General features: G+C 41.4%; 1 protein-coding gene across 3 annotated transcripts in view; it reads left to right on the top strand.

Moving 5' to 3' along the window:
• The window catches only part of fstl5 (follistatin-like 5), a 108,950-nt gene extending 86,606 nt beyond the window's left edge, over nt 1-22,344 (top strand). For all 3 annotated transcript variants that reach the window (XM_088292909.1, XM_088292910.1, XM_088292912.1), the window contains 8 exons: nt 825-986; nt 1,656-1,790; nt 10,111-10,137; nt 10,305-10,423; nt 12,144-12,293; nt 14,699-14,806; nt 15,237-15,361; nt 20,224-22,344. In XM_088292909.1, the coding sequence (XP_088149035.1) occupies nt 825-986; nt 1,656-1,790; nt 10,111-10,137; nt 10,305-10,423; nt 12,144-12,293; nt 14,699-14,806; nt 15,237-15,361; nt 20,224-20,926 (1,529 nt within the window). In that variant the 3' untranslated portion in view covers nt 20,927-22,344. The remainder of the gene's footprint in view (nt 1-824; nt 987-1,655; nt 1,791-10,110; nt 10,138-10,304; nt 10,424-12,143; nt 12,294-14,698; nt 14,807-15,236; nt 15,362-20,223) is intronic.
• Nucleotides 22,345-25,323: the final 2,979 nt, after the last annotated feature.

The following is a 25,323-nucleotide window of genomic DNA, read 5'->3' as shown; positions in this document are numbered from 1 at the left end:
TGCGTGATTTGTGTACACTCGACCGTACGGCACCAAAGGCTGCGGCGAAACAAACGAAGCATTGATCGCGCTCTAAACACGCCACTAAAGCTTACCTAAAAGGTGATACTCATGGAATAGTAATAATTTCTTCAATTATACTGTAAATTTCACGCTTACAGGACTCAGTTCTTTAGACTTTTACCCCCATCAGCTTTAAAACATTTATTTGCCCCCCAAAAAATTGCAAATATAAAATGAACAGACAATAATATACATTTCAGATGTGAATTTAAAAGACGAGGCCTGCAAATTAAAGAGTCTAGGCATGAGCTGTGGTTGACAAAAGCTCCCTTATGAGGTTGCTTAGTGTTTTACTTTTCCCCCTGTGTCGGAGCGACTGTTAGAACAAATGCCCTCATCATAACCTTTAATTTGAGATATGACGCGAGGAGGTTTGTAGCAATCTAAACTTGGGGGAGCCTTCTCAAGGCTAAGGTCAATCACTTTCCAAAAATCAATCGGCCAAGCGCCAAGCTGCCTACTTGATATCTACCGCGTTTAGAGACCCTCGGATAAAAACGGCGGAAAATTTGAGGTTTTCCGCGTTTCATGTGGTTAACCTTGCAAACAGAATATTGTACTTTTGCACAATATAATCGCTACTATATATCTAATTTATATCTCCAGTTGCGTCTTGAATCATCTTTTATTGGATTCCCCTGAGTTGAACCGAATCGAATCGTTCCGCAAATGGATTGAACCGTCCGTCCTTGAATTGCTTTGCATCCCATATATTGAAAAACGGTTGAAATTCTGATGCCGTCCGTCTGTGCCCCCGGCAGTTCCGCCCGTCATCCGTGTTTACCCGGAGAGCCAAGCCAGGGAGCCCGGCGTCACCGCCAGCCTACGATGCCACGCTGAGGGCATCCCGCGCCCGCAGCTGACCTGGCTCAAGAACGGAATGGACATCACACCAAAGCTATCCAAGCAACTCACCTTGCAAGGTAGCACCTTTCTAGGAAGCACATTAGCGAGTAGTGGTTTATCAACTTATGCGATCGAAGAGGGATTCATATTTCATTTTCTCATATTTCAAATTGTGCACATTTTGGAGGGAATTGAAGGAAGTCTTACTTTAATGATTGTCTTCCAGTTGTTACAAATTTTAGCAGATTCACCGTACTGTTGATTTCATCAACTGTTGGGGTATAAAATAATCTCATGTTAATTTCTGCATCTTCTGAAGGATTTATGGTTGACTTGTTCTAAAACTCTTCTGTGGAATTAAGGTAGTCGTAATTTGTCCTCAGCAATTTTGGACGGGATTTCAGATTGTTTTATTTGAACTCGTATGAATAACGTTTGGTTGTCATATTTGAATCAGTGCAACATTTAATCTAATTTATTTGAATCTGCGTATCTTTTGAGAGTTTTACAATCGTACCGGTTTAATACATGTGATTTAGCAAATTACTGCAGTTTCACTTTTACAAGTTTTGCAGTATTTAACTGTCTCGCTTTAACCTTTTATGGTGGTCTTCTTTTTTTTTTTTTTAATCTGCACAACTTTTGTGAGATAAGTTGAAGTCGTGTTTTAACCTGAGCAGATGTTTCGAAAATACTTAGAGAAGCATATTTTTTTTTTTTTGTGTGTGTGCGTCTGCTCATCTCAGCTAACGGCAGCGAGGTGCACATCAGCAACGTGCGCTTTGAGGATACCGGCGCTTACACCTGCATCGCCAGAAACCAGGCGGGCGTGGATGAGGATATCTCCTCGCTCTTTGTGGAGGACTCGGCGCGTAAAACTTGTAAGTCAGAATCAAGACGTCCATTCGAGATGTCCGCCCTTGATTTCCTGTGCAGCAGTGACAGACGCTCGGCTCGGAAAATATCAAATAGCGGCGGAGCGCGTCGACAGAGCCTGACAAAGCAGAAACAATTGGCGCACTGTGAAGGGCATCTCTTTTGTGCCAGTTAGCGGCAGACTGTCGCCATCTGAGCAACAATGGACGGTTTAAAAGGCTTGGAAAATAAGTCCTCTGCTCCCAAATGATCTTTATTGACAGCAAACTAGAGTGTGGCTTTCATGAAAAGTGTTTTGACCTTCAGATGCAGCGATATCACCGTGTTGTTCATTTTCTTTCGACCATTGCTACATGCTTGGTGAATTCCTAACCGTGTTAAAAATGGGTTCAATTAACTTTTATAAGGAAAGCAGCCATTTCACTAGTGGGTTAAAGGCGGTGTGAGATATTGAGAACAGGATGGAGTGCAGTTACATTGAAACGAGCGACAAAACGGTATGAAAACTCGACATCGCGACTGATTCCAATTTCATTTCCCTCGCAGGAGAAATCAAGTATCATGAGTCAAAAAATGGCTCTGCTCACAGGGCATTGTTAAAAGCCAAGCATAATAACGGTGACAGGTACAATGAGGTGTTGCATTGTCTGGAATTGGGGAAAAAAAGGCTTTAGTCATTTCTGGCCTCCAGTCATTAACCCACCAAAATTAAATTAAGTAACTTGTTAGAAAATATGCCAAGTCAGACACTGTCGATTTTTTTTTTTTTTTACATAGGAGGTCTTCGGTTTCGAACAGTTCAGTTCGTACAATGGCACAACCATACTATGTATGTAAATTGAAACATGTTGTGGTCCATTAATAAGATAACACTGTAATAAAGTCGTAATTACAATCACTATTCATCTAAAAACACTTTGAGCCTATAAATAAAAAAGTGCGGCTGGAGAGCAGAAACATTGAAAATAATAATGAACCGACAAATGGTTGAGAGTTAAACTCTTTGTCGTAGCCAAATTAACCTGCGTGATATTCCTTATTGACGTATACTTTTGTTCGTTTCGCAGTTACGTAATCTTTGATTGCGTGCTGTGCTAATAAAAGAAAAAACAAAATCAGTAGTGCCGGCTCGATTGCAGTCAAATCTAAACTTACAAATGAAAAAGTTATAAAAATTTAATCTCACAATTCATCCATCCACGCATTTTCTGAAGCGCACATCATTGTGATCAAAATGATCACACTAATCACCTCAATCAAGATGTTAAGAGGCACATTGTTTAAATCGAAAAGCGTGAAATAAATGACGTCGCACCAAAACACATGAGAGATTTCTCATGTGTGGGACAAACTTTCACAGTTTGTCGCGCAGTTGTCGAACAACCCGCTACGAACTGCCAGATGCTAAAAACAGAAACCTATTGTGCATCAATATTCAAACTATCAGAGAAATGGAAACTGTATGAAAACAGAAGAACACAAAATTCTTTGTTGTTGCAAAAAATAACTCAATTGATTTGCCCTCCCACATGTTTTTTTAACCAAAGAAACAAGTGACGACACCGTGGGTGCAGTTAGCATAAGATTGTCGTGCGTGTGCGTGTGGGGGTGGGTGTGTGTGTGTGGGGGGATGTGGTTTGGGATGCTTAATTACCCTGAGGAGTACCGCCGCATGCTGACAACGACTCTCCAGCCCTCAAACAATGTGTGACATTTAATAAAAGGTCACCGTTAATTAGTGTGCCCACCTTATAATTTCAAAAAAATACATCCAACTTTCAATGAAGTCGTCTTGGCAGAATGTTGTTTGTTGACATATTGACTGGACTGATTATTCAAATAACTGCTGGCATTTTCAGCCTCGTTAAGTCGACCCACCAGACCCCTTTCACACAGAGAACCTGCAAAAGTTTACATTTAGTAGTTTACATTTATTTTAATGTGTGCAGCTTTTGGGGAATTTACAGTATCGAGAGGTTCAGTTGTCTTCTTTTAACTTGCCCAATTTTTAGGGCATTTATGGTATTACATTTTTTTGGACCTCTGTAACTAAATGTTGCTTGTGCAACTTGCACCAGCTTTACAGAAGTGGTCGTACTTTAACCTGAGCAACTTTAATGACATTTAACGTCAGTAAGTTCTTTTTTTTTAACCTGTGCAACGTTTAGGAGATTGAAGTTAGTCTTACTTCAATCCGTGCAAATTTGGGGCACTTTACAGTCTTTTTTAAATTTTTTTTTTTAATTGTCCAACTTATTTATTTTCGTATTTTAAAATGTCAAATTTTTGGAAGTATTTAACTCATTTACTACCATTGACGGCTAAATACGTCAAAGTTTCGTATTTTAAAATGTCAAATTTTTGAAAGTATTTAACTCATTTACTACCATTGACGGCTAAATACGTCAAAGTTCCATTTTTTTTTTTTTTTACTCGCCTTATAGTGAATGAGTTAAGGTAGTCTTATATCAACGTGCAACTTTTCGGGAGATTTGGGCTAGTCTCATTTTGACCTCTCCAACCTTTGTTTTCCGTGTGCAACTTTTCAGGGATTTATAGTTGTCTTACTTTAAACTGGGCAAATTTTGGGGAAACAGTCATCCGAACTTGTGCAATTTTTGGTGGATTTAGGGTTGTCTTACTTTAACCTGGGCACCTTTGTGGGGCGCTATTTGTACCTCTGTAACCTTTGAGGGCTTAAGGTTGATCCTAGTTTAGACCTATGCAACTTTTGGTGGTTTTAACAGTCTTTGCAACGTGTGGTGGTTTTACGGTATTCCAAAAAAAAAGATATCCTTGCAGGCCATCACAAGCTTACTTTAAGGCCATCATCTGGCTATAGCAAAGTCCCGCTCGTCAAAACGTCAGCACATCGGTGCTTGTGGATCGCCGTCTGGTCTCACGACTGCGCTAAATCCTCCCCATCAAACTTTATGACTCACAGTGAAGGTCTGTTAGATAAGAAATGACCTCAGCGGGAACAGAACACGCCGTCTTGGAAGGCTAAGTGGGCTGAAAAGTCGGACAAAGTACGAGCAAAAATAAATAAATAATAAATCGCTTGTGTTATTTGCATTGTACTGTACGCAACCCGAAGATGGGCCACGATCTTATTTTCTGTCTTTTGCCTGGTTGTTAAATGACCTTGATTTGATTCAAGATATTTCCTAGATAAAATATTGAAATAGATTCAATGCTTTTCTTCAACTTGGCAGCCTCTCTTATCCCTGACAGATAATGGACAAAGACAACAATGGGCGGAAGATTCCATTGAATCCATACTCTATTGGCTCAGTGCTCAAAGTGTTTTGGATGGAAGATGTTTGCTGTTTATATTGAGATTGCACAGAGTAGGCAGGGCCGCAATGAAAAGACAACACTGAAACAACTGGGAGCAATTAGGCAGTCAGTACGCATTTCTATATCTCGCACGATGTCGCTTTTGTTTATCTGATTGTGAAGACTGTTGCCAAGTCTTTATTTTTTTTATTCTTCCTTGACAATGTTTCTCTCATTCAAGGACACACCTTGCCTGGTGTGACAAAGCTTGGTGGCTCTACACAGCGACATTGTGTGTCGTCCACCTATTGGTGTTTTTGTGCTCTTTGTATAATGTTCTAGTATGCCGCAAGTTGGTGTCAAGGAAGTATGTTGGAATATGTCTTGACTGAGAGGCTAACCTCTTTGTATGTCAGGGTGGAGCTAGGTTTAGCCTGGGTGGTTAGTGGAGGCTGGGGTAGACTGCATGTACACTTTCAGTGCATTTTTAAAAAAAAATCTTTATTTATTTAGAACAGGCATCACCAAATGGTTCGGACCGGACCCATGGCCAATCTTTCATGATTTTTTTTCAGGGCGCATTCGCAAACGTTGGCTCTGCAATTCTAGTAAATACGCAAAAGGCGTCACTGAATTGAGCCAATCAAATCTTTTGTTTACGATCCACTGCCAATTGCGCAGCAGACCGGAAAAGAGTGCTGCTAACAGTATGCCTTGCTAAAAAGTTAGCATGGTCGATGCGTCTTGTTTTAAATGAATGGATGGAGAAATGTAGTTTGGTTCTGGCTGCAGCCAATTCAAAACCAGTGTGCATCATATGCTCCGAAACCGTCGCAACATTTCGAAGCGCCACTACAAAGCTCCGCCCTTTTTTGCAAAGTTATCCGCAGAAGTTTGAGGTGAGCGCACGCAAAAACATCGAACTTCGAGTGCAGTATAAGAGATGTTTACATTTTCGTTGACAGCCCAGCGGCATGCAAACGAATATTCAGTAAAAGTATCATGGATTTTGGGGAAACATAAAAAAACGTTCAAGTGATGGGGAAGTTGCGAAGGAGTGCTTAAATGTGGTTGCACAAACATTATTTAAAGGAAAACACACAGACCAGATGTGTGAAATAATCTACCAAATCCCAATGGCCCTGAATCCGTTGCAAACCAGAATTAAGTCACTGGCAGGGCAGTCACAAACTCAGAAGTTACAAAAATATTCAAAAGAAAAAGTGGTGTCAAAGCTTATTTTGAATTAGTTTTTCATGAGGACAGCCATTTTTATTGATTTTGTACTGAACATGTCGACCTGTTTTACTTGGATAATTAGGCTTTCCGTTTTTTTTAGGCTGATAACTCTTTGCTTAAAAAAAAAAAGGTAAAAGATGTTAACTCAATGCTTAGCACTTGATATATTTCTGCAGGAGATATTTTACAGTTTTTTTCTGGAAGCGGCACCCTTAAATTCCTGGAGCCACATTTTCTTGAATCTGAAATAAATGCCTTATATTTGTTTGACTGGCAAAGGTGTTTAATGGGAACATTGCTAAATATTTCGTATATAAGTGCACTCTGTTGAAAATGACTAAATATTGAAACTATATAAAAATGTGAACATAGGCTAGACATTTCGGGAAGTTGGACTTTGGTTCGGACCTTTTAATTGGAAGAAATTTGCGTCGTGGACCTCTGTGACATTTAATTGAATACCTCTGATTTAGAGGGTAGTGCACTCTGAAAAGATATGAAAAGTATTTTGGAATCATAGTTTGTGGTGTACTTACACTTTAAGATATTAATACAGACACTTTTGGAGACTCCGCCCTGCAGCAAATAGGTGTTGCGCATAATCATAATTGAAAATTAATTTTATCCTTTTTTAAATTAATTCAATCATTCAATATAAACAACTTTACTTAAATATTTTCATTATTGGTTAAATAAATCAAGCTCATTATAATTAAAAATCAAATCAATGATTGGATTTATTAAAAAAATAATCTATTTACTATTGGAATAAAACAAATTTACATATATATTTAAGTTATTTTTTCAATGAATGGCCTGCCCCCCCTACCCTTTCTCTAAACTCTCACTGGTCAAATATCCCCAGCATAGTCTAAATGGCCTGGCTCGCATCGCCGTTGCCGTGAGCCAATCGCAGCGTGACCTTGCCACCCGACCTCCCGAGCGTGATGCCCCTGAGCTTTGGCATCCAGCGCAAACAGTTATGGCGAGCGGCTACAGCAAAGCGATTGCCCACCGCCGTCGGCCGGCTTGCTTTTGCTATATGAGCGCTGAAGTTGATGTATGGGCCCCTCGCACGCGCAAAACAGCCGCAGTCTTCCCGACCCCGGGTGATGAATAGCATCAATATGGCGTTCGTATGACTCCGCTCTTTTTCTATTATGTTTCCATCCCTGGCAAGCTCTCGCATAAACGGCATTGTTCTTCCCGTTTTCCACCCGCCGTCCATTTTGCCGACGACACAGCACTCCTTTTGTGACGCTTTTTAATGAGCAGAAAAAGATACGCAAGAGTGCACAGGAGGGGAAACACTCGACAAAGCGCTTTTTTTTCCCAAAGATTACGCCTCGACCCCCGCTGCTTTGTCTCTTTCCCGGCACCGTTCTGCGGGAAAATGAGTGCAGCGGGACAGATTAGCATTGGCGCCAATTGGCCCGCAAATTGGACGGCACGTCGGGAAATGGAAGATGGGAGTGAGGGATGGGCAGACAATCGGCAGAGAAGGTCGGCATTAAGGACACAGTTTTGAATTTGCATGGAAAACAAGTTCGGTAAATCGGCGCATCTATTCTTCGCTAGAGTGACTCAGTCAGTTGTTCTCATTCCAAAACACAGTCCAAATCTTGTCACTATAAAATCATCATAGAACGGTATAAGCCATCTGTCAAGCAATTTCTTTTTTTTTTGCTTTGACTTGAGAGTATGGTGGACGAAGCGAACTGGCTTCAGAACAATCAGCCGTTTGGCAGTCAACCAGTCATCAAAAAAGAATCTCCAGGCTGTTGCCACCGGCAAGTTGAAAATTACTTGCAAACTCGACATAAATCAAAAAGATTTACTCTGTGAGTTTTGCAAACATCCACAAAGCTTTGAGAGTTAGCTTAGCTTAATGCTAACAATCAATGCAAAACGCCATAGATGTTAGCATAGCATTGGCGTCTTTGTGTTACAACTTTAAACAATGGATATTTCAACACAAACTGCAGCAACAGAATTAAACACTACGCGCCAGCAGCATATTTTCTCTCATGACTGCCACCTACTGGTGTTTGTGCATAAGTAAAGTTGTTTCCAACCTTGAAAATGACAGTGGAGCAGACCCTTCCTCACCCATCCTCATTGAAAAACTTCAAGGCCACCGCATGTGGGCAAGAAGAGCCAATTCAAGAACACTCAAAGAGCGCCAATGAGACAACTCGCGTGCAGGTGCTCAAACACACACCCACTCGAGCTCCTTATATCACTCAATAGGCCACGCCCCTTAAAGGTAAACAGCCTTCATTCAACTTCTACACTATGCACAGTACATTTCATATTGTTACATTCTTTTATTATGATTCTATATGATATGATATATTGAAAAGGAAAGATGTTTGCTGCGTGACACAGTCAATTTAGGTATTGTTGTTACTAATAAAGAAAAACTTGACTGCTGTATTATCGATCAACTAAAACAGTAAAACTGCTTACTCTTTGAAGAAGCCTGACGGACAAAGTAATGATCGAGGTAACAGGTAGGGGGGTTTCAACACATCCAGCTATTAGAAGTATCCGAGCGCTGGTGTGGCACTGCAAGTGTCATTAGCCACCTCGCAATGTCTTTAATGAGAAAAAAAAACAAGGTCTGCTGCTTCTAAGAGCAGAAGGATGGGCCATTAATCCATGTTAATGAAGCATCAAAATCACCTTCGCTTGAAAGATGATTTAGTCGGGGGGCATCTGAGGCAACCCGTTGCACAGGTCGCACTGAATATAAAAAGTTTATCACGCAACTTGACCCGTTCCTGTGCACAAATTTTGGAAATATTTGTCAAGTACGGTAATAAATGACGCGGAAGCAAGTAAGAGATGTCTATTTGGATTATTCTTAACACTGAGCCGCCTATCAAAAACAGTCAGTGTGATCTTGATCACAAATGCCCAATTGTGATATGGATCCTAAATGTACAATTGGGATCAAAAACATACAACTGTAATTCTGATCACAAATGTTCAATTGTGATCCGGATTCCAAAATGTACAATAGTGATCCCGATGCCAAATGTGCAATTGGGATCAAAAACATACAAATATAATCCTGATGACAAACATCCACCTGTGACCCTTATCCTAAATGTCCAATTGTGAACTACATCCCAAATGCTGAACTGCGTTCCGAATCCCAAATGTACAATCGTAATCCAGATCACAAAAATACAACTGCAATCCTGATCCCAAATTCACGATTGTGATCCTGATCTTACAACTGGACATGTACAATTGTGAACCCAAACGTACAATTGTGATTCTGATCACAAATTGTAGTACTATTCACAAACGTTGCAAACCCACAAACAGTTGATCACAAACATCCAATTTTGAATCTAACATTCTGGAATCAATTAACTGATCCTTAATACTCCCCATAGGAAGAGGATAATATACAGTAAGTAACTCCTTTGGCAAATACAAATGCACAGCAAATGCGCTAACGGCAATGCTTGTCGTGTTATAAAAAATCAATTCAACATTGTTTGTAGTTCATACACTACATGAAAAATGTAGCGAACAACAAGAAACAAGGCATCCTGGCGTGTCTGTTGCATTGCTAGCATTTCAGGCTCAGTCCAAATTATTTTGTTGATTTAAGCTGATTCCCGTAAGCGTAAACACGGTCGGCGTGAAATCCTGATTTCCGAGCAGAGGACTCAATTATCTGTTGCATCGGATAGCGGGGGCCAACCATTCCTATAAAAGTCTCACAAATGTGATGTTATTGATTGTGGCGTTTAATGTTCAATGTTCTCTTTCTCTTTTTCTGCCTGGCAGTGGCCAACATTCTGTGGCGGGATGAAGGTACGGTTCCATGGCTGCATTCATTAAAGTGGCTTAATTGAATTCCTGTAATTGGGTTAGCCAACTGTGACAAGAGGGATTAAATGATTGCACGCTGCCTTATTTACTTTAGGCTGTACAGTGCGGGGCCTCGTTCATCAGGCGAGTGACGTTCTTTGTTGTTACAGGTCTCGGTATCGGAAACATGTTCTACGTGTTCTACCAGGACGGCATTAAAGTCATCCAACCGGTGGCGTGCGAGATACAGAGGCACATCAAGCCCAGTGAGAAACTGCTGGCTCTTATGGTGAGAGATTTCCCAAAACATCGGTCACGAGTGCTTCCTGGATGGCTGAAAAAAAAAACTAAAATTAGCCTGGACGCCAGCAATCGACACAAATTTGGTGGGCATGTCCATCATAATAGGACACATTTTAATGTCTCCAAGACTCATGGCTCAATAAATTCACTCAATATCATACCAGGACGCACCAAAACCTTTCAAGGACCTATGCCTGAAATTGAACAAAAAGTTGTTGATTTAAGAAGTCATTTTGAGCAAATTCAAGTTTAATTTCAATGCTAGTTAGTCTTTTTTTTTATATACGCGGTATGTTTGTATCCCTTTGTATCTCTATGTTGCTGAGACTGTTTTGAAGTTCTCTCTTCCCGTGAGACGCTTGTGTGGATAATTGGATTTTCCTTTTTTTTGGGTTACTTTAGCAACCGATCATATGCTGCAGTAAATTGGTGTCGCGACAATACTTTCCATGTTTGCCTTAGCAAGACTTTATTTAGTTGATTTAAATTCTAGAAAGAACAATTAAGAAATGAGAAATAAAAGCAGCAATTCTGCATTTTAATGAATTCATAAAAAAATATCTATATACTGCTTGCTGTTGAATTCCATACGGAACAAAGACAAAATATTTAACTCGCCCACACACAAACCCATACAAAGCATGCGACATGCCGAGACACAGCAGCCCCCCCTGCATGTGCACACCGTCAAAAAAGAGGAAGATTATCCATCTTATTTAGATGAAATGACTAATTTGGATCATCTGTGACTGCTGTCATACATTGGAGTCCACCAATTTGTGATGTAACCTACTACGTTAGCTTCTTGCTAGCTCCCATTTATGTTGGCTTGGCTTAACCAACTTCTGATGAACAATTGACTAATTCAGATCTTTGTAATATTTAACTTGGAGTGATGACGTAGATCCCAACATTAGCTTCCCTTGTGAGCGACCATATGACTGACAAGTGACTGCTGTTCTACTTTTAAGCTATCTGTAATGCTGAAGAAGAACATGAACTGATTATAAACTCGCATTAGCTGCCATATGTCTGCGTCGAACAGTTTTTGAAGTTTGTCTTAGCTCTTCGGTGGCTGGTTCTGTCTATCTCTTTGTTGACTACTGTGTTAGCTTCTCATGCTAGCAGCTAATGTTAGGCATTACGTTTTTTTGTCATGAACAGAAATGAGCTCCCTGGGAGCTTGTTTACCTGCCGGCTGAGTAGAAGCACCTGTGTCAGGATTTTTACTTTTTGACTTGCATTTGACACCTTTGGTTGGACATTAGCACCAGTCTAGATTTACTGCACTACTACAGAGGACAAGACCGGTATATGCCCCTTCTTAACCGAGACAAGTTGGCCAGCGGGAAGGCACCTGTCACTGCACTGCTTCTGCGGTTATAAATACACACAAGAGACGTTAATTCCAACATCCCGGAGCCTTTTTATTTCATCTCTCCTGGCCTGTAGCCGCTCTAAATCGCCCCGCAGAGTCGGGAACAGACGGCTGGGCAGAGGATAGCGACGTCGGCCAGCCAGGCAAAAAAGCTGCCAGGGCCTGGAATCTGAACATCCGTGGGAACGTGCAGGCTTTGTTGTGTGGATTATGCGGTAGAAAGTGGGAAAAAAACTCATTTGTCAGGAGGCAGGAAAGGAACAGCAACACTGTTGATAAGATAACTGCAAACCGTGTTGTGCATGCGTGCGTGCGTGCGTGTGTTTAGGAGGAAGTGTGTCCCGCGTCAGAAGACGACGAAGTGCAGAAGTGTGTGTGGTCGGCGGCGGTCAACGTCAAGGACAAATTTATTTACGCCGCACAGCCCACGTTGGATCGCTTGCTCATCGTGGACGTCCAGTCGCAGAAGGCTGTCCAGGTAACTCAATTTACACACTAACACTCAATTAACATTAATTCATGTCACCAGCTAAACAGTTGGTATGCAGTCAAACTCGATAAGCCGATGCATCATTTAGCAAAAAATGCTAACTAAAGCAGTTTGGGTAAGCCAGCGCCAGCAATGATTAATAGCACACAGAATGCATTAAATTATTGAGGCAATTGGCGGTACAGCGCTGATACCAACTCCAGCCTTATATACGCAGGAAGATGCACCTTTTATATTTTTCAGAATGTTTTATTTACTTCAAAAAATAAATAATAATTGTTCCGTTAACGACAGTGGAAGACATTTGATATTTATGACAGTAATCACTTGTTTTTCCACAGTTAACAAGGACCAGAACCACCCCGCGAAAAGTGAAAAACATCAAATTAGAGGTTGACATTTTTTAAAAATGCTTGTTCCTGTTTGAAACTAAGTGGCTGTGAGTGCAGTCATGTATGTCGCTGGCTTTTCTGGGTGTGTCTCGCCTCCCCTTGCAGATGGCTGTTTACGCCTTGCCGGCCTCACGGGAAAAGCGAGGCGTCCAGCCGCCGCTAAGCAGGCTGAGCTTCCCTCAAAACTGTCAGCGGCTCATTTATTTAGGCCGCCTGGAGGTTGAGCTCCACTGCGTTATATTAGCAGCTGTTAATTAAAGCACCCGAACCTGCCGCTGAATCCACTAGTACACGAGCTCTTCGATTTTATTCTATTTTCTTAACTGTATTTTTTTTTTTTTGTACTAAAGTGATGACACCGCTAATGTAATAGTAGCCTGAATAGGAATTGATGAATCGTAAAATCCTTGATGGTGCTAGGTTCTTTTGGCGGCATTTCATACCTGAACCTTCCGGATCGGGGGCGTATCCATCTTTTAACACCAACAATATTATGTCGCAATTATGGAAATCATCAACACTATGCAAAAACGCTTTATAGCCTCGAATATCTGGAGCGGTTCAGAATCCGTATTTAAATACAACTTTTTTCACTTTTGGTCCAATACCGATATTGCCGCCTGGAGTAATTTTCTATACTGATATCGTCCAATACAATATCAGCAGGAATGATCATGTTTAAATTACTTTTTTTTCGTATAAATTGTTAGTGACTTGACCAACTTTTAGTATTAAAATAAATAAAAATAGTAAGCAACGGTACGTATGAGAATATGACCCATTCAATCCAAACATATAGGTTGCATGAATTCAACCCCAAACATGAGAACGTACTGCACTTGAATAAAATAAATGAAAAAAAAAAATCAAAGCAGGGCTCGAGACTTTGGACTGGTTGTAAACTGGCGTGCCCAAATTTTTTACTTAGTTGCACCATCGCTCAAGTTAGAAACCTTCATGATCGAATCATATTCACAGTGCTGGCAGCTCACAGCAATTCACTTCCTGAACAATTTATGGTAATTTTCCCAATTTAAAATTCTGTCAGGAACATTACAGCAGGATTCCGCATGGGATTGTTTTACTCTATATTTAATATTTAATGCTTCAAAGAATAAATCTCTCACAGAATTATTTATTTAACAGTGACCTTTCAACAATGCACATACCTGCACACACGGGTATTGAAAAAAAAATACACTAACTTATTTCAGTGCTGATGGTCATTTTCAAGTGTAAATATTATATACACACTAAAATAAATTGTTTAAAATATCACTCGCCATAGCTGCACTACGGCCGTTATTCCGATACAAATATTGGATCAGGACACCCCTCATGATTACTTTATGTAACATCCTAGCCGCTGGACTTGGTGACAATGTTATACTGTGTGACGATGCTACTGAGGTATTTTGCTCGTCAAAGTTCCTTGTAATAGGTTATTCTCTGACACTTGTTTTTTCCTGTAATAACCCAGGCTAAACTTATCTTCTGCCTAACGTAAAAATATCTTGGTTGAGATGTACTCGATCATTTCAGTGTACTTCCTTGACACCAGTTACTATATTTGGCTCAATTATGTGGTATCTCTGTAAAAAAAAAAAAAAAATTGAGCAAGCTGAAAACAGTTGAAAGTGTCAACAAATAGCTGCGGATCGGTTCAACAGAAAAGTGCACATATCGGTGAGGGCTTATTATCTATACAAATGTCAAGTTCATGCAAGCTTGAGAGGAAAGAGTGAGCTCTTCCTCAATGGAATCGGAGCTGCTAGTCAGGAGGTTGACAACAAACCGCAACACCTGTTTTCTCCCGATGGCAGAATGAGCGGGAGTATGGCATAACAAATCAACCTCCCCGTCTCTTTTTTGCTACGCCGCATGCTTCCTGCAGTCAAACGTTAACCTTAGCGCAACTTACACAAACATAAAATGCAGTCCGTTGGGATGGCTGAAGGGCTGACAGTCGTGTGTGTGTGTGTGTGTGTGTGTGTGATGCAGACGGTCAGCACTGACCCGTATCCTGTCAAGCTGCACTACGACAAGTCTCGAGACCAGGTTTGGGTCCTCAGTTGGGGGGACAGACAGAAGAGCTTCCCTACCCTGCAGGTAAAGGAAAATCTCCATCTTTCATTTTGGTTTTGACGTTTTTGGGGCTTTGTTCCCATTGATGCGTTTGGATCAGGCATTGAGTGGATTCAGACGTGGATGTTGGTGATGTGTGATGTGATGTGTGATTTAAAAGTTTAGGGTCACTTAAAAATGTCCTCACTTCCAAAAGAAAAGCACAAGTTTTGTTTATAGCTTTTTAGCTCGATGCTAACTGCTAATTGTGGGTACGGGATGTGATCGGCTTGCAAGATTGTATTGGGGTCCTTCGTTGGCCTGCGCGCCGCCTTGTGATGATGTCACGCGTTAATCACATATTTCTCAAATATATATATTGTATATTGTGGTTTGCTAAATAAAGAAATAAAATTATTAACAGGCTAATTTTGAGCTACTCAAAAATATAAACTATTCATAAATATCCTTCCAGGTGATCAGTGAGGTGAGCGTGAGGGTTTCCCACCACACGGTGCACACGCAACCGGTGGGTGGCCGCTTCGACAGGGCGGACGACTTTTTCATCCCCTCCACCAGCCTGATTGTGGACAGCGTAAGGTGCGTAAGTACATCATCCATGCACCTATTGGGCTTTTAGTCGGCCCGAATGCTGAGGTGGTTTGTTTGCTGCCGTCTTGTACTGGCCTGCTTTTACCCGCCTGTCAGTCAAGCCAAGAGCAGGTAGGCGGTGTAATTACGTTGCCAGGCATCCGGCGTGGAGAGTACAGACAGCGTTATTTTTACTTTGCCTTATTTTCAATGCTTTCAATGTTTTCATATTATAGTGACTATTTACAGGGCACTGGGATAATGTCCTGCCAGAGATGACACACTAAAAATGCCCCCAAAATGATTTCAAACTCATTTTACATTGTGTACATGCTCATGTGGCGAAGACTCTGTAACAGACGTCTCGCGGCAACTTACACACTGCCGGAGATGCGCTTTGAAAACTTTACATGTATATTTTTGAAATCATCATGAGAAATACGCTGAGAGTAGCCCTCGTTACCTCCCCCAAAAAAATGCCGTGTCTAGACTTGACTGATGTCACACGGAGGTGACCAGCAAGCAGGAGGTTGGTCACATTTTACAGAGGAAGAAGTAGTGGCGTCCACCCTGTGCAAGTGTGCGTGGTGCATTGAAGGTTTCAAGGTCGGGTTGCTACGCTAACGCAGTTGTAATTAGATCCACTAGGACGCCACTTTTTTTTTTTTTTCGGATGCCCTTAAAAAAAAAAAAAAACACAGCAATGTGTATGTTTGTGCTCAAACTAGGTGTGGTGAAGATTTTATGACATAAAAAGTGGGTAGGAATTTAATTTTCACACTTAAAAACATGTTTTTGTACATTACAAGAGCTTCAAAGTCAACCACGTCTGACTTTTTGGGCAGGATTTTTGATACAGCTCTTGTATTAGAGCTCATTAAATCGAGAGCAATGTTTTATATTATGTGACACCGTGTATTTTTGATGCGCTTATATATCATTCATAGAATTAGCGATATAAGCAGATTTATGCAGGGTGTTATATTAAAAATCTTCCAATAACAACTATTCTGACTGGGAATCAAACCTCTTGTCAGCAAACCAATGCAGCTAGTTCTTATTTTGAAGCCTTTGCTTTTTGTTGAAAATAAAAAATAAAAAAATCACTGCCCGAGCAGCAAAGCCTCAAAACAAGCAGAGTCAGATGTAGATTACATTTTTTATTTATTAATTTTTTTTAATGCTAGAATTCTCCTACTTGATAGTTTGGCCCCGGGGGGGGGGGGGGGGGTCAAAGACCAAAGCATTCAAAAATCACACCGTGATGGAGGCGCTGGTGCTAAAATGCAAACAAGGCTTCGTGTGAACAATTCCCGACATGCTTCCATGAATCAAGCAATGTAAGGAAACGTCAAGCTGCATCTGTCAGTGATTGAGGCTGAAGAAAAACGAAAACTGGAGAATTCTCATGGTGTATTTCTACGAGCGTACAATCAATAGGGTCCGCACCGTGAGATCTCAAGAAGCGTTTGAAGGCCATCCTTTTGGATTGCTTGAACTCCCAACAGAAATTCTGATCGATTGGAGATGTGAGTGCGGCAACTTCAACCATTTTGCGACACCTTATTCAAAATCAATACGATTCATGCTTGGATACCTGACAAAAATCCATGAAATCTAACAGATTTTACTTTCTTCAACAGTTCAGCAGCAAAGAGGTACAAGAACTGTTTTCTGGCAGGTCGCGAAAACTGGATTTACACTAACGCGGATAGAGGGAGAACTCGCTGTTTTGGATATTCTCAGATCGCCAATGTGGATAAAACTGCGATCGGAGCCAGATATCTGCGTGTGATGTGTAAAACGGACTTAAAGATATACTTGAAGTAAACATATTGTCCAAATTAAAAACAAAAAAACATCATTGTAGTGCATGTTGATCAGGTAAACTTTCAGTCGAAATTGTGACGCAACAGTTCAACTAATTTACATAATCCCGCCCGCACATCAACTTTGTCCGACTATTATTCGGTTAGATTAAGTAATGACTAGCGCCCAAAGAAACAGTATCCTGTAAAAACCTAAAACTAAGCTAATTGTCTTTACAATATGTTTGTGGAATATGAACAAAGTAGCATTTCAGAGGGCGGCCATTTTGCCTCGTTCTGCCACTTCATCACTGCGCTTTAAACCACCCGGCACTCCAGTTTGAAATTGTTCTAGCCTGTTACCCAGAGTTCCTCCCTATTGTTTGCAACCTTTCATCTTTCCCATATCAGCATCGGCTCGCCACTCTCCCTCCCTGCTTCGGTTCACTGTATTTATTTTTACTGCCGACCCAAAATGGTAAACCCAAAACGTGATCGGAATTCTGAATTTGACCAGCATTCGGTGTATGTAAAAGATTGTTTACAGCCCAATAAATCTGTCTCTTATCCATCTGCGACACGTACAAATAAAGATTTCTGGCGGCTGAGGGACGATGCAATCTGTGGATCGATGATTGCCTTGACAGAGACCGTGATAATATGCACTCCGAGTGTGCCCCGCCGGCTGCTGAATGTTCAAACGGCATACAAAGATGACGAACGATGTCGAGATTGAGATGCCCGTCAGACTTCGTCAGTCAGACGGTCCCTGTCGAAAGCGTGCGTACCTTATCCAACCGTCTGAGTATAAAGTTCCATTAACAGATTCTTGGGCTTTTGGGAGGCTTTCTGCAATTCCGTGGCAACGTCTTTCTGTAACAATGGAGGTTGCTCAACATGAAGAGCAGCAGAGGCCGCAATAGAGACTGGACCATTCAAAAAAAAAAAAAAAGAATTCAGACAATGGATTTGTATTCAGTCTAGTTATCAAAAGTGAAGGTATACCCTTTTCTTCTTCATATTATTCAGTGGCTTGAATGGCATTCACATAATTCCTGTAATCCTAAAAGTCTAAAGACTTTTGAGGACTTGTGCCTGCCAAGTCATGCGGAGAAGTTCAAAACGTCCTCAGCAATCATATATTAGATATTCCAAATTAGTTTGGTTCTTGTTTTGATAAAGGCAAATGCTGAAACTTTTAAAGAATGTCAATAAGGTACCTGGAGTCTTCAAATCATCAGGAAAAAAAAAGACCATTAGGTTGAAAAGATTGGCCTATTGCGGAATGAATACGTACTTATTCATATAAGGTGTGTCCCTGAAATATCCCAAAGCATACCAAGTGATTATTTATAATCACATCCATTATGATCTTTATTGTGATGAACACAAAACAGCTCTGTTAAACAAAATCAACCAATCCAGGGAGTGTTCAGCCTTTTAGCCAAAAGTCGGCCTTGTAAATGACTGAAGGTAGAAATCCAGGAATTAGTCCGCCTCTTTCTCAGTCAGCCTGTGATCAACTTTAGTAGGTTGAGAACTGCTTACCAACACAAGAAACTTTGTGGACCAGGTCCAAATAAGCAGATGCGGCAGTGTCGCATTGCAGGGACCGTAACTAATGTTCCTTAGCACTAGACTGTATGCTTGAATAAATGTAAATGTAAATGCAATGTAGAAAAAAAAAGATGCATTATCACTTCTACTTCAGCCTCGAACATTATTCCTCTGGATTGGATTATACATTTCTGTATACTGTCTGCTGAATGTTGATGTCGGTTGCCCCTAGGTAATTAGAATTAAGCCTGGAGGCATCACAAATGCGTGCGCAGAATGATTAGACAGAAGAACATCGCCATTGCAATTGTCTGTTTTTTTTTTTAGTTTTATACTTTTTTATACTTCAAAGTTGACCATGTTTTAAATGTTTGTTTTTTTGTGTTTGACTAAAAACCTTTCTAGGGACGGGTTTTGTAAATTAGCATTAGCTATAAATTAAGCATGGAATAATTAAAGCTGTGATATTTTAAAGTAAAGTTTTCAATAACTGCTAATCATGGGTAATGAGCTGAGGGGATGTATGGTTGGCGAAACAAGGCAAGTTAATTGAAGTTAATTGGGGATGGTACCTTTTTTTCTCTTTCTCTGCAAGCAGAGAGGGGAGGGGTGACCAGTTCTGCAGAGAGGAGGGATCGAGCAAGACAAATGACATTTGCTCAGTTAATGTACATTGTCCTTAAAAAAAAAAAAAAAGAAAGAAAATTTTTAAAAAACAAAAACAAAAAAAACAATGTTCCAGCAGGTACTAGTTAGCCCCAAGGACGATATGACATTGACAAAAATAGAAGAAGAATATGAACATCGATGTATTTATTTTGACATAACAATGTTTCTTAATGTACCATATATTCTAGTTTTTGAAAAAAAAAATTATTGAAAAATGTGAACCCTGTCATCAATTAAGTGTGGGACTTACAAGTTGTCCTAAATCAACCCTATGATTGATTACCGACCAATCCAGGGTCGTCCACCTTTCTCCCAAAGTCAGCCCTGAGTTCAACCGGAGAAAAAAAATTCAGGTGTAGCCTTGCCTTCCTCTAAAACCGAGTCCTGTGCCTGAAAGGTGATCAGGCGTGACCTGCCAATTTGAGTTCTGTGCTAGACACCGATCCAATGGGGTCGTCCACCTCTTGTCCAAAGTCGCCATGATTGACTGAAGACCAATTCAAAGTGTGGGGTGCATATTTCAGCCGCAAACAACCAAGGGTTTATCAATACAGTATGTCTTTCACCCTAAATCTTTAGCGGATCCTTGACACAGCAAGTGGTCTAAAATGAATCGTTGCGTGGATGGTCCAGAATGTGACCCAAGTGTGTAGTTGTTGTGTCGTTGTCTGTCTGTACAAAATATGGTTGTGATCCATCCAAAGAGTTGATGACTTCTCAGTCTGAAACAAAGTGGCGACTGGTCCAGCCATCGCAGATTACTGGTTCGAGCACAGAAATGTCATGATTAGCTATTGATTCAATCTTTTGTGTTGTCTCTCTTGAAATTGCCGACAGATTTGGCCTCATCTTTCACCGAAATGAGCCTGTCCTGCACAAGATCGACTTGGAGACGACGGCCTATGTGAAGAACATCAGCCTGCGGGACTATAACTGCATCCCCAAGTCGGCCGCTTACACCCACTTGGGCGGCTACTACTTTGTCAATTGCCGGCCAGACTCCACCGGCGCCACGCAGCCTCAGGTCATCGTGGACAGCGTGACGGACGGCGTGGTCGGCCAGAACCGCGACGTCACCGGAACGCCCCACGTGTCCCCGGACGGCCGCTACCTCGTTACCGTGGACGACGGCGACGGCCTAATGCGCATCCAGACCATCTCGGAGCGAGGCGAGATCGGGGAGCCCTTCGACATCCACACCAACCTGCACATCTCCGACCTGGCCTTCCAGCGCTCCTTCACTGAGGCCCACCAGTACAACGTGTTCGGTAGCTCCGGCCGCCAAACCGACGTGCTGTTCGTGGAGCTGCACAGCGGCAAGGTGAAGATGATCAAGAGCTTGAAAGAGGCCATCAAGCCGTACGAATGGCCGTGGAGCGCCAGCAACCGGGCGGTGGTGGGCGGCGGGATGTTCGGCCAGTACCTCATGACCCCTTCGCGGGAGTCCCTGTTCATCCTGGACGGGCGACTCAACAAGCTCAACTGCGAGATCACCGATGTGGTTCAAGGCAACGTGTTGGCGTGGGTCGGGGAGTCTTAGTCCAGTTCTGGTACCGCTGCACTGAATTTGGTGGGAGAGCAAACGTAACCTATTTGAGAATGCTAATTGACCATACCGAGCTCCACGTTTCGATAAATCCAAAAGTAATCGCAGTCAATAAAATCCATGATACTGGTCAACAAGTTTTTAAATCTTTTAATCAAAGATGCAATTTTCCGAATAAGTTTTTTTGGGGCTGATTCCAAATCTGCCATCGTTTTCGTTTCTCGGAACATCAGGTTTTCATAATAATAATAATACAACAATAATAAATATGTAATATATGCTGCAATGGGGGGAATATTCTTTTTTTTTTGGGAAACGTCATAGCTATAAATTACAACGCATTGTAAAATCTGAATTGCGCAAGCCTGATCAAATTCTAAAACATAAACTAAAATATTTTAAAAACCTGAAAAGACATTTTTGAAATCGTCAAAAATACATTGAGAGACACATGAAGCCATCTGTGATTTTAATTTGCTGTTGACCAGTGTTATTTAATGAAGAGATATTTTTAAAAAAAACGTAACTTTCCCAAACTTCTCTCCCGTGCCTTCAAGGAAAAATAATCATTAATTTTTTTTTTCCCGCCTGCCCCTTTGCGTTCATGTTGAACGTGGCTATACACAGCCTGATCCTGTCTGGTTTGAAGCGCACCCCGAGAGTTTCATTACAGTCCGGCGCTCACTAACCTTTAATCCAGAATAATAAAATTAAATTAGATTTTTTTTTTTTTTTTGCCAGCCCAAAGTGGTAAAATCAAAAATCGACCGTGATGCTTATTCCAGCTTTAAGAAGGGAAAAATACCAACTCCTATTAAGATTGTTCCCTGAAGACGAGTCAATAGAGCACCTGTCTGTATGAAAGATTAAAACCCTTGGACCAAACAAAAAGGAGGGAAATTAGACTAGACTAGGATCCTCGAGAGAGAGATTAGAAATTAGCGTGAGATCGAGAGTGGCTACTTGTGATTTATCGTGTTGAAGACGAGCTTTGATAATGATGACAATGGACACCTTTCTATGCATTAACAATCCCAATGACAACTGCATCTGAAAAATTTACTTTGGACTTTTGGCGTGTATATCGTTTGTGAAGTCTGTCTTTCCTGCCTCACGCCTCACCCTCACTTTTTCTGCCACTTTGTCCTTTGTTCCTTTTACATCCTGAGCGGCTCATTCAATTGCTTCGTTCCGATTGCACAGATTAAAACACAAGTGATTGTCCTCCACTGAGTGCATTGCGATCACCGCGTCCCACGTCCATGGTAGTCATGTCTAGTGTGCGTGTGTGTGTGTGTGTGTGTGTGTGTGAGCGTCCCTTGTTGCGATTGCTGATTGCTATTTATATATATATATATGAATAAAAATAACGCTTGTCATTTTACCCCACAATAAAATCTATACAAATGAAACCGTGTGTGATATGTGCTCTTTCAATCACGACCGCAATCTTCCTTACTTGGTGGAAGACAAGTCGATCAATTTAACGCTTGCTGTTTATCACGGCAACGACATTCGAGTTGGCCGAGAGATGTGATGTAAAGAGATTGCAATTACAGTAGAAATTGTCCGTGTATGTTGGAAGAATTCGGAGCTTTTGATCGAGGATAACAGCAAATTATGTTAATGAGACAAAGAATCTATGACATTAGAAGATTCTGACAGTCTGATAACTGTGAACAAAAATATTGTGGTACTAAAATGACCAATTAAAATGATAGGTTAAATTAAAAGAAATGTACAGTAGTGAGCCCTATGCAAGATGTATCAAAATATAAATAATATATTTTAAATTGGGATGTTTTTCCCTTTTGAATGTGAGAGCCTGAGGCTAAATAAAAGGTATCCGTCGAGATTAAAGACATACGCTCATATTTAATCCCGAATTCATTCAGCCGCTAGCGTCGAACACATGTGGGATAAGAGTGGTTGGCAACAGGCGCTGCCTTATATCGCATAACTCCCAAAAAAAAAAATAAATAAATAATACAATTTCCCCACGCACACTAATCTTAAATGAGCTCTCATTACAGTGCGCCAATGTAGCGATATGGTGACAGTTTGGTATAGTTTATCGCCATCGTTTGTAAAATGACGTGTCGTGTTCAAAATGTTGACGAGATGAAATGGAAAGAATGAGAAGGATGTGCGCCTTGAAAAGAAGGGAACTAGAAAATGGAGACGAATGAGGAGGAGGGGAATGAAAATGTTGGTTGGTCTCCAAGTGAGTGTCTGGCGTGAGCTGTGGCAGATAGCAGCACCGCAGTGAGAATCTCATTTGCCACATTTTATACAAAAAAAACAAAAAAAAGTCGATACGTAGATTTCTGCAAAACAGCCTTGAATTCTACCAGGTACATTGTCCAAGATGTGATATCTGTGGACTTTGAGCAGCTTTATTCAGCATGGCCAAAGGTTCGTCTTACATAAAATCTAATAATATAAAGCTTGTGGCGTCAGTTGGCCGTGGCGAGCAAAGCAAAGCGGATGTGCGGGGCGACCAGCCAATTTTCATGGGGCAATTTTAATTTTTGTTTTTTAATGAAGGAGAAGAAAGGGGAGGTTGCTGTGGATGCAACTCTTGGCCTCATCAACGTGCACTTTTAAAACCCTAACTCGAATTTAAGCCCTACTTTGAAACCCTAACACTTGTTTGAAACCCTAGTTGGAAACCCTAACTCTAACGCTAGTTGGAAACCCTAACCCTAGTTGGAAACCCTAACCCTAGTTGGAAACCCTAACCCTATCCCTAGTTGGAAACCCTAACTCTAGCTCAAGTTGGAAACCCTAACCCTAGTTGGAAACCCTAACCCTAGTTGGAAACCCTAACCCTTTTTGGAAACCCTAACCCTAACCCTAGTTGGAAACCCTATCCCTAGTTGGAAACCCTAACTCTAGCTCAAGTTGGAAACCCTAACCCTAACGCTAGTTGGAAACCCTAACCCTAGTTGGAAACCCTAACCCTATCCCTAGTTGGAAACCCTAACTCTAGCTCAAGTTGGAAACCCTAACCCTAGTTGGAAACCCTAACCCTTTTTGGAAACCCTAACCCTAACCCTAGTTGGAAACCCTATCCCTAGTTGGAAACCCTAACTCTAGCTCAAGTTGGAAACCCTAACCCTAGTTGGAAACCCTAACCCTATCCCTAGTTGGAAACCCTAACTCTAGCTCAAGTTGGAAACCCTAACCCTAGTTGGAAACCCTAACCCTAGTTGGAAACCCTAACCCTTTTTGGAAACCCTAACCCTAACCCTAGTTGGAAACCCTATCCCTAGTTGGAAACCCTAACTCTAGCTCAAGTTGGAAACCCTAACCCTAACGCTAGTTGGAAACCCTAACCCTAGTTGGAAACCCTAACCCTATCCCTAGTTGGAAACCCTAACTCTAGCTCAAGTTGGAAACCCTAACCCTAGTTGGAAACCCTAACCCTTTTTGGAAACCCTAACCCTAACCCTAGTTGGAAACCCTATCCCTAGTTGGAAACCCTAACTCTAGCTCAAGTTGGAAACCCTAACCCTAGTTGGAAACCCTAACCCTAGCTCTAAGCCTAACCCTAATTGCAAATTCTAACCCTAGTTCTAAACCCTATCCCTAACCCTCGCTGCAAACCCTAACCCTAGTTTAAACCCTATTTTAAAGCCCTAACTCTAGTCGAGTTTTCCTACTTTAAAATCTCACCATCCATCCATTTTCCAAACCTCTACTCACAATGGTGGCGGGTGTGCCAGAGTCTATCCCAGCTGCCTTCAGGCAATAGGCCGGTACACCCTGAACTGGTTTCCATCCAATCGGCGGGCACACGAACACACACAAACATTCACACTCACAACCATACCTAGGCCCATTTTATCCTGACTAATTAACCTACCATGCATCTTTTCGGAATGCGGGAACACTCCCCTTCCGAACTATGAGGCGGATGTACTGATTTAAGGCTCACCGTGCGACCCTGAAAGTCCAACCTTAGCCTGGTTTTCAACCCTCCTTTCAAACCCTAGTTTAAAACAAAACTTTAAAACCCTGCTTGCAAAACCTTTACCACTATCAGAAATTGTGATAGTTGAACCTAAACATTGTGAATAAAGTGCATGGGAGGTTTCCCAAGTTGATGTCCTTCAGCCACCGCCGGATCTTCCTTCCACATGCCCGTTTATAAACATTTTTCACATTCGTATATACACCCACCATTTGCAATCCCGTAATTGGGACTTACACATCCATTTGGGTGGGTGCCAATTAGTGACGGATTTAAATTTGTTGTGGTCGGCCTTGGTTTGGATCACCGGCAAATAGTGTGACTTGACTGTACCTACAAAGTCTTTATTAATTCATTCCTTGCTCGCCCATCTCCACGTCTGTTCTTCATTTAGCCACACAGGCTGGTGATTTAT

The sequence above is a fragment of the Idiotropiscis lumnitzeri genome, chromosome 4 (assembly GCF_059441095.1).
Source record: "Idiotropiscis lumnitzeri isolate Australia: NSW breed Sydney's pygmy pipehorse chromosome 4, RoL_Ilum_1.0, whole genome shotgun sequence".
Lineage (NCBI taxonomy): Eukaryota > Metazoa > Chordata > Actinopteri > Syngnathiformes > Syngnathidae > Idiotropiscis > Idiotropiscis lumnitzeri.
The sequence above is the reverse complement of the archived record's forward strand: the minus strand, read 5'-3'. Positions and strand labels throughout refer to the sequence as shown.